Here is a 9,919-nt window from a genome sequence, read left to right as displayed (position 1 = left end):
AGTTCAGTGGTACAGGATCCTGGAGGGGCTCAGCCCTGGGGCAGCTGCTCTGGGGACTCAGGGGGGTCAGGCCGATTTCTACACTTTCCCAGCCTCAAAACCAGGGCAGGCAGGCAGGGGGGCATGTCCGAGGAAGCACAGGTCACTGAGGTCAGACGCGTGTGTCTACCTCTCCGCATGGGCACTGGTGTGGGACAGCAGCCAAGAGGGCTTGCCCAGGTGGAACAGCTGGGGAAACCCAAGCCCAGAGAAGGGCCCAACCCAGGACTGCTGGGGGCGACGCAGGGGCTCTGATGGCCAGAACAGGGAGACAGGACACAGGTGTGCCACTGGGCGTTTATTGACATGGAGCAGCGTGGTCCTCAGCGCCCCGCCGGCCAGCAGGCACACAGGGCACGGCGTTCTGCCTGCAGCAGTAGGGTCTCCGTCTGCAAAGCAACGAGGTGTGAGGGTGCAGCCGAGCTGCCCACTGGCATTCCCCTGGACCTCCACCCACCCAAGGCAGCCCTATTTCCACCGGCTCCTGAGACAAAGTCAGGCCCTGGCTCTAACCCCCACAGCCAGAGCCTCCCACTCATCTCTTCCCTCTGCAGTGGCTCTCACTGGTGGGGCCTGCCTGGGGTCTGCTAGTGCCCATGCCATGCCAGAGTGCCTACTTGCCTTCTTCCAGCTCCCACAGCACCCACAGGGGTCCACTGTCCCCCACTCCCTCCCACCCTTATGCCTAAGGATAGGTGGGGGCTGCTCCTCCCAAAAGCTCAGCTCCGGCCTCTGGGAGTGGGGACAGGGCTCCAGGTCTTAGTCCAAGCCCTTTGGAGTGTTCCCAAGAAGGATACTAGGGCTGGTCGGGGTAGGGGGACCAGGCAGGGTCTTCCCTGCTTTCTCCTTCCTAGAATTTTCCCTTTCCAGGAAGAAGCAGGAGCACCGGCACAAACCAAAACTCCTTGGCTGCACCCCATGGCCTGGGGGCTCCCTGTTCACCCAGGCTTGGAGGGGCCTTAGCCAACCTGTGCATCCACCCAGGATCCAGACCACCCTGCCCAGCCTGACCCCCCATTCCTGACGCTTTGGCCACATCCTCTGGCCTCAGTTTCTCCTCTGCCCCGGGGCCTCGCCGCCCACCTAGGGGATCCTGGATTGGGCTGACAGTTCTTCTTCAGGGTCCAGGTCTGTCACAGCCCTCAGGAGTGGCAGTCATAGGACAAAGTGCCCAGTGAGGGCCTTCTGGGGGCGGGGCTAGAAACAGAGCATGCTGGAGAGAGGCGTGTCTCATAGGTGAGACGGGTGCCCAGAATGCCCCTTGGAAGACTGGAGCCAGAGCAAGGGGGCATAGATGTGGCATCTTAAATCAGGAGTGAAGGATGAGGGACCCTCCACTCCCCCCCCGGGGGCCTCCTCCGCATCCTCCCTGCCCTCCCCACCCCCGGAGAAGCCCGGGAGGACCGTCGCGCTGCGGGCGCTCACCCGCGCGTCCAGGCTGCAAGCTGTCTTCCGCAGGTCCTGCAAGGCGCGCTGCATGAACTCGAAGGCGTGGCAGTCCACGCATGGGCGGCCTGCGGGGGACGCGGGTCAGGGTGGAGGGGGTGCAGGGGGAGTCACCCGCAAGGCCCCCACGCATCCTAGGCCCGTCCACCCAGAGCCACAGAGCGCGGGTCCCCCCTCCCCACGGCACCATCTCCCGCGAAGGGGAGGACCCGCTCCCGGGAACAAAGGCGAGGCGCGGTCCTCCCCGCGGACCGGCCCCGCACGCCCCCGGCGCCAGCCCCGCCCCGCTCCCCGGAACCCGGCCGCCCCGGCACCTACTCCCTGCGGCGGGACGGCGCTCCCGGCCGGGCCTCGGGCGGGCCCGGGCCGCCCAGCAGGGCCAGACTCCAGCACAGCAGCAGCAAGCAGCCGGCGGCGGCGGCGGTGACATCGGGGACCGGCACGCGGCCGGGGGGGCCATGGCCAGCGGAGGGAGCGGGGCCGCCCTGAAGCCAGCGAGGGGTCAGCGGCGCCCGCCCTGGGCCGGTGAGCCCCCGTCCCCTCCCGAGGGCCCGCTATCCTCGTACACGCCCCAGGCCGGGGAGCCCTGGACCCACCCACCCCGGGCCAGGGAGCCCCCGCCCCACCCCTGGCTCCTCGACTCCAGCTGGCCGGTCCCTGGGCCCAGCTAGCCTCTAGTCCGCGCCCCGTATCTCGAAAACCCCCATTCGGACACCCGCACCCCCGCCCTTACCGCGGTTCAGGGACCCCGGGACCAGCAGCGCGGGCGACACCGGCAGACGTTCCGCGTCCGGCGCGCACCGCGCATGCGCTCCGACCCGACCCCGCCCGGGTTACCCATCAGACGTCGTCGTCATGGAAACCCGAGACTGCGCTGGCCGCGGGTTTAGAGGCACCTAGCACGCTCCAGGAATTGGGTGTGCCTAGCCCTGGCGGGGGGCTGGCCCTGGGAGCAGCGTCCAGGCCCATGGCCGATGCAGTCTAGAGGGCTGCCTGGAGGAGGCGGCGCCAGGGCGAGACCTCCAGGGCGCACTGCCGGCGAAGCAAAGCTGAGGAAGTGGGAGATTTGTGGCTGGATCTCAGCAGGTCCGGGGCGATCCTGAGGGAGCTGCTAGATGTTCGCGAGGGGCGGGGAGTGGTGCATGCAAAAGCCTGGCCTCCGACCCCGGGCGGGTGGTGTCCAGTGTGGGGTCGCACCGCCCGGAGAGAGCTGGTCTGGGGGATCGGCTCAGGGGATCCGCCCTTGCCTGGCCTTTCCCTGACCCAGCCTCTCGTTGATCCTCGGGCGTCAGGGTGGGCACCAGCCTGCTCGGTCCCTCCCGGCTGCCCACCTCTTCCCCGGGTCCTCCTCTCCGCCTCTCAGTGTCCTCGGATCCCGGAGAACCGCTTGCCGGGAGCCCCGATTACAGGTCCTCGGGCTCTCTGTCCCGATTTCAGCCCCATGAACTCAGGGCTGTTGGCCTTAAAGAGCGCGGTGCCGCCAGTGGTCCCTGGGGGCCCCCGGCAAGTGCGAATCTGGGCTCCGGAAACCCTGGGAGGGATGGTCTCAGACGTCGGAGCCAGGCCCCTCGCCGACACCTACACAGGCCTTGGCCTCCGCAGAAGGCGCCCCAGGCCCACGTGGGGGCTGGCGCCACGCCCCTGCCCCTACCCCAGCAGTCCGCGCTGTGGCCCGGAGCTCAGAGACTAACCACACCTCCCGCCAGACCCTCTTCTTGGTGGGCGGAGCCGCACCCCTACTGGGAGGCCGCCCCTCTCGCGGTGCAGGACCCCCAGCCTCGGGCGACCCCCTCCGCCGCCTGGCCGACCTCTGTCCCCAACCTCCGGGCTTCTGGCCGGTGGTCTTCCCGGCACAAGCTGGGACCGCGGACGCACCTGCTTCTCACGTGGTCAGAGTCGCCCCTGCCCCGGCGGGACGCGGGTGTCCTGACCCTGAGCGGGGGTGGGACGGTGGGCTGGGGAAGCGTGCCCATGACCGCTGCTGCCTCCTCCGGGTTGGGCCGACGCCGGGCTTCGGGGACCTGGTCGCGCCTCGGGGGTGCACTGCATCCCCAGCGCTCTGAAACGCAGGCGGGGCCCGAGGGGCTGGGTGGGGGCTGCGGGTTGGTGTCCCAGGCGCCTGGGGAGGCAGCGGCCCTCCTGAGTGTCGGGCTAGTGCGCACTTCCGCGCTCTTCTCCACCCGGAGCCCGGAGCCCAGGAGCAGGCCGTCGTAGTCCCCCAGTGGGGCGAGAGCCGTAGAGGGGGAGCCCCGCGCGGTTGCCGGGGCCGCTGAGCCCTGGGGGGGACGTGCCTCCGGGGACGTGCTGGGCCGCAGGCGTCCTTCTCCCCTTCGGTCCCACGCTGCTCCCGCTCGAAACGTGCCCTGTCCCCCCTGCCCCTAGCGCCCACAGACGGCCGCGTCCATGCGGGGAAGGGAAACGCCTCCCCAGAAGCGAGGTGGGCTGGGCCTCAGTCAGCGGTGCAGTTGGGTGGGAGGAGTCTCGGGTTTGCTGCCCCCCGCTCCAGGATCTGGATGGCCCTTGGCTGCCTTCAGCCTCACCGCACCCCCTTCCACGTACACCCCTCACGCACCTTCTCCCACGTCCCGGGCACCCAGGGCCTGAGGACCTATTTCGTCCCACCGTCCAATCTGGCCACCGCTGCCCGACACACTCCCTCTCCCCCTCCTCTCCTGGGACATCGCTGTGCCCTCGGCCGCCCGTGCACCTTCCCTCCCTCCCAGCCGCCTCCTCCCAAGGCACAGCCCCCACCCTAGGGTTCTCTCCAGCAAACAGGCTGAGATTCCCTCACACCCAAACAAAACAAGCCTGGCGCCCCGTCGGCGGCCCGCACCTCTCCGGCCGTCCAGCGTCCAGTGCCTACCCCTTTCCGTCTGGAGCCTGCTCCTGTCGGATCTGGGTCCCCTCCCTCCCATTTTCGCCTGCTCCTCCCGGGTGTTTCTAGGCAATATCTGTCCCCCAGCTTTCCATGTCCCCTTCCCTGAGCCCTCAACAATCGTTCCAGAAATCCTGTCGGCTCTATCCCCAGAGCCCTGGGAATTCTTCTCTCCACCCCACGCCTCTCTGCCCTTGGTCCCAGCCCCTCACCTGGGCTTAGAGAGTCGCCTCCTCACTGTCTCCCTTTTTCCAGCCCCCTGTAGTCCAGTCTCCACAAAGCAGTCAGAGAGAACTTTATTTTAAAATGTTGGTAAAATGTCCTCATTTAAGCAGTAACTCCCCATCGTCCCCCCGCTTCCCGCAGCCTCTACTTTCTCTCTATGAATGTGGCCACTCTGGGGCCTCACTTGCGAGGGATCTCACAGTGTTTGTCGTTTTGTGGCTGGACTGGCCTGTTTCACTTAGTTTAGTGTCCTCTCCTTGTTTGTTTTTTTTTTTTTGTTTTGTTTTGTTTGTTTGTTTGTTTGTTTTTTGGAGAGACAGCGTGCCTTGGCCTCCCACATAGCTGGGACTATAGGCACGTGCCACCATGCCTGGCTAATTTTTAGATTTCTTTAGAGACAGGGTCTCTTTATGTTGCCCAGGCTGGTCTCGAACTCCTGGGCTCTAGCTGTCCTACTGCCTCTGTGGGCAGCACAGGCACCACGGGGCTGTGGATGAGCCTCCTGGCAGCTATGAGTGGCAGGGGGCCTTTGGGATCACATCAGACACTACCACCAAGCATGACGCTTCACAGCTCCCCTCTCAACTCCAATGGAAGTGCGAGCCCTGACGCAGCTGAGGCCCTCAAGGTCCCCTGTCCCCTCCCAACTCCCCCACCAGGGCATTCCCCTGCCCACTCCCACCAGCTGCTGGGCCTCCTGCTGGGCCACAGGCCTCCCTCAGCTGAGACCTGCCCGGTTCTGCAGATAGCCAGGGCTTCTCCCCACCTCCCGGCTCGCTTGTGTCTTCCACCCACCCTGAGTCTTCCAGCTGCCAAAGATGTCAAAAGGTTCAAAACACTTGGTCAAAACAGGATCACAGGTCACTGTGAAATAACAGTCATTTATTTAACCAGAGTGATAGTCAAACACTTCAAAAGCAATACAGAAAGATACATGGATTAAAAAAACAACCCTTTCAAAGGTCAGTTTTCCTAAGTAATTTAAAAAACAAATAAAGGCAACTCAGGAAGTTACCTTGATAAAATATTTTTAAAATCTTTGTTTTTTGAGGCCAGTTACCAAAAAGGTAAAGAAGAACCTCCTGCCATGTGATTTCTTCCACTTATGGGACACCTGTTTAGTTTACCTGAAAGTCAAACCTGATGAAAATGTACTCAATTTAACCAGACATGGGAAGGGTGTGCGTGTGTCCAAGGTTTTGAGTGCACACCATATTAGAGAGGAATGTAAACGAGACAGTTAGTAGCTCGGGCAGGAGAATACGTGGCTGTTAGGAAAACCAAAAGCATGAGAAGTTTCCTGGTTACACGGACAATTCAGACACATCAAGAAAACCCAGGACGACGGGTGAAATTATATGGGAAGAAAACATTGTTTTTCCAGGTCTTCAAGACAGACATTTCAGCATCAGGTCATAACCACAGAGTTGGAACCAGAGGGGAGAGAAATACAGGAGCTGACACAAAGGCTGAAGGACAGCGTTACCATCCCAGGCCTTCTGATGGGGAGAAGGAGCTGGAGGCAATGGTGCGTGTCCTGAGAATCACAGGCTGCAAGATGTAGCAAAAGCTGAACTTCTGAAGCACGAGTCTGAGATGCTCTAAGAGGAAAGCTGTACCTCAAGGAATGACATTTCCACTCTAAATGAAGAAGACAGCATTTCTGACCTGAAACAAGGGAAATCCAATGGAGAAAATAAAAAACCAGAAAAGTGCTGCAGAGAATTAAAAATCTAAACCTCTTGCAGTTTTACTATGAGCAGACCATTAGCTCAAGAAAACTTTGTTCTAATGCAGGGGACCAAGCCAGATGTGGGGGCGTGTGCCTGTGGTGCCAGCTACTCAGGAGGCTGAGGTGGGAGGATCACTGAAGCCTAGGCATTTCAGCCAACCTTTAAAATTTTAGTAAACAAATAAATAACATAGGGTATGTGGCCAGGCGCGGTGGCTCACACCTGTAATCCCAGCACTTTGAAAGGATGAAGTGGGCAGATCATTTGCGGTCAGGAGTTATAGACCAGCCTGGCCAACGTGGTGACACCCCATCTCTACTAAAAATAAATAAATAAGTAAATAAATAAATAGTCAGGAGTCAGGGTGCACGCCTGTATTCCCAGCTACTCGAGAGGCTGAGGCAGGAGAATCACTTGAACCTGGGAGGCGGAGGTTGCAGTAAGCCGAGATCGTGCCACTTCACTCCACTCCAGACTGGGCGACAGAGTGAGACTCCATCTCAAACAAAATTTAAAACTAAATAAAAATAAATAACATAGGGGATGAAAAGTTCAATCTTCAGAAAAACTTAGAAATAATTCTCTTAATTATAACCAACTGGATCACACACAAATTCCTTTCATAAATTCATGCTTTATGAACCTTATCACAACTACTCAGAGCCTTGACGATATCCTTCAACTTTCTGCCTTGTCTCTCTTTTTCTTTTATTTTGTTCCTTTTTTTTTTCTTTTTTTTGAACAGGTCTCGCTCTGTCACCCAGGCTGGAGTACAGTGGTAGGATCATGGCTCACTGCAGCCTGGACGTTGCAGGCTCAAGCAATCCTCCCTCCTCAGCCTCCCAAGCAGCTGAGACTACAGGCATGAGCCACCATGGCCAGCCTCTCTTTCTTAACTAGAGATTCTACTTTAGGACAAAAAATTACCATATCAGATTCTTTCTCATGCAAAATTAATCTCTTTTAAAAATCTTTCTTATGGACCAGGCACAGTGGCTCATGCCTGTAATCCCAGCACTTTAGGAGGCTGAGGCCGGCAGATCACCTGGGGTCAGGAGTTCAAGACCAGCCTGGCCAACATGGCAAAACCCCGTGTCTACTAAAAATACAAAAATTAGCTGGGTATGGTGGCACGCACCTGTAATCCCAGCTACTGGGGAGGCTGAGGCAGGAGAATCATTTGAACCCGGGAGGCGGAGGTTGCAGTGAGCTGAGATCGCACCGCTGCACTCCAGCCTGGGTCATAGAGTGAGACTCCATCTCAAAAAAAAAATGTTTCTTACCAAAACTGTATCTTCACTCCCATGATGCTCTTCATCTCTCTCTCTCTCTCTCTCTCTCTCTTTCTCTCTCTCTCTCTCATACTTGCTGGTTCCTTTTTATCTTGTTTCTGTTTCCTTCCTGAATCCATATTTTGAAATAACCTTAAAATTATTCCTTTTTCTCAATAAATAATACATATTTGTGCCTTTTTTTTAACATGAAGGCAATTTATTAACAAAATATTTTGAGGAGTCTTGTTCACAGACAGTGACCATGGTGACCCCCCTTCCTGCGAGTGCTGTCAGAGGGGATGGGGGTAACGTCCTCAATCGGCCCGACCTTCATACCGGAGCGGGCAAGGGCTCTGAGGGCCGACTGGGCCCCAGGTCCCCGGGCCTTGGTCCTATTTCCTCCTGTGGCCTGGAGTTTGATGCGTAGGGCAGTGATACCCACCTCCTTGCACTTCTGGGCCACATCCCGGGCAGCCAACATAGCAGCATATGGCGAGGATTCGTCTCAGTCTCTGCCTTCACCTTCATCCCACCAGTCGCACGGCAGATGGTTTCTTTGCCAGAAAGATCAGTGACGTGGACGGAAGTGTCATTGAAGGATGCAAAGATATGGCGGACACCAAATACATTCTCTCCTTCAGCCACCTGAGGTCCGAGGCTGATGACCTGTTCTTCCTTCTTTTCCTTCCCCTTTCGAGTTGCCATTTCTGCACGTCGTCTCCAGTCTCCACACCAGAAAGATTTGTGCCTTTCTTATAATTTTTCTCATAAAACACATCTTTTTGGTACACTTTATATACAGAATTATATATATTAATTAGAAGTTTAACTCTTTTTTTGAGACAGAGTCTTACTCTGTCACCCAGGCTGGAGTGCAGTGGCATGATCTAGGCTCACTGCAACCTCCACTTCCCAGATTCAAGTGATTCTCCTGTCTCAGCCTCCCCAGTAGCTGGGACTACAGGTATGTGCCACCACACCTGGCTAATTTTTGTATTTTTTTCTTTGGTAGAGACAGGGTTTTGCCATGTTGGGCAGGCTGGTCTCAAACTCCTGACCTCTAGTGATCCACCTGCCTCAGCCAAAGTGCTGGGAATCCAGGCATGAGCCACTGCACCCGGCCTAGGTTTAACTCTTGGTAATTTTAATTTCTAGCAAGCAATTTGAACGATCACATATCAGTATTTTATAGATGAGAACCATTTTGTGATTTTTAGAAACAGGTTTCTCTATAATTTTTTTTTTTTTTTTTTTTTTTTTGAGACACAATCTTGCTCTGTCGCCCAGGCTAGAGTGCAATGGTGCAATCTTGGCTCACTGCAACCTCTGCCTCCCCGTTCAAGCGATTCTCCTGCCTCAGCCTCCCAAGTAGCTGGGATTACAGGCACCTGCCACCATACCCAGCTGATTTTTGTATTTTTAGTAGACACTGGGTTTCACCATGTTGGTCAGGCTGGTCTTGAACTCCTGACCTTAAGTGATCCACCCACCTCGGCCTCCCAAAGTACTGGGACTACAGGCGTGAGCCACCGCGCTCAGCCATAATGTATTTTTTTGATAGTGACTCTATTTAGTGAATCCAACAAGAGGACAAGCACAACCCTCCCAATCATAAAAAAAAAAACAAAACAAAAAAAAAAAAAACAAAAAAAAACACATGAATTTGCACAAATCCCACTTGTGTTATTCACACATCTCACTTATTTAATGCTTTCTTTTATTTTGATACCAAAACTGTATACTGATATAAACTCCTAGGTGATGAAAAGATCATTGACAGAGCTGAGGATTTTTCATTGAAAACCCTAATCCAGGCAAATATATTAACTCAGTTCTAGGTACTGATGTCAAAAGGGGTTATGAGATAGCAAGACACTAAATAACAAAGCTTCAAAACATTGAAAGCAACAGTTGACAGAAGTACAGAAGAAATAATTAATTTTACCATTATAGTGTAATATTTTAACATGCCTTTTCTGATAATTATTCAAACAGAAAATAAATTGGTAAGGATGTAGATTTGAACTTCACAGAACATTATCTAATTGAGTACGTATATGGAACACTGTATCCTCAGAATACATTCTTTTCAAGCATATGCAGAATATTTAATTTTTAAAAAGTTAGGCCAGGCATAGTGGCTTGTGCTTATAAGAGATGGGAGGATCACTTGAGGCCAGGAGTTTGAAACCAGCCTGGAAACATAGCAAGACCCTAACTCTACAAAAGATTTGAAAATTTTAAAAAGTATCTGGATGTGGTGGTGCATGCCTGTAATCCCAGCTAGTTGGGAGGTTGAGGCAGGAGGATCCCTTTAGCCTAGGAGT

The 9,919-nt window shown here is 55.7% G+C and overlaps 1 protein-coding gene and 1 pseudogene across 2 annotated transcripts; both read right to left on the bottom strand.

Moving 5' to 3' along the window:
• Positions 1–317: 317 nt before the first annotated feature.
• NICOL1 (NELL2 interacting cell ontogeny regulator 1) lies at positions 318–2,308 on the bottom strand. Its single transcript, XM_017876398.1, is given in 7 exon segments — positions 318–428; positions 1,465–1,553; positions 1,800–1,833; positions 1,836–1,895; positions 1,898–1,970; positions 2,219–2,253; positions 2,255–2,308. Coding segments are annotated over 7 exon segments (396 nt in total). The 5' UTR covers positions 2,294–2,308; the 3' UTR covers positions 318–362.
• A 5,531-nt stretch (positions 2,309–7,839) lies between these two features.
• On the bottom strand, positions 7,840–8,327 carry LOC108532354 (40S ribosomal protein S14 pseudogene; annotated as a pseudogene). Its single transcript, XR_001886422.1, has one exon. The product of XR_001886422.1 is annotated as a 40S ribosomal protein S14 pseudogene (transcript).
• Between the last annotated feature and the right edge of the window lie 1,592 nt (positions 8,328–9,919).

Source organism: Rhinopithecus bieti, unplaced genomic scaffold, assembly GCF_001698545.2.
Source record: "Rhinopithecus bieti isolate Rb0 unplaced genomic scaffold, ASM169854v2 scaffold_9581, whole genome shotgun sequence".
In the NCBI taxonomy this organism is placed as follows: Eukaryota; Metazoa; Chordata; class Mammalia; order Primates; family Cercopithecidae; genus Rhinopithecus; species Rhinopithecus bieti.
This window is presented reverse-complemented; position numbering and strand designations above follow the sequence as displayed.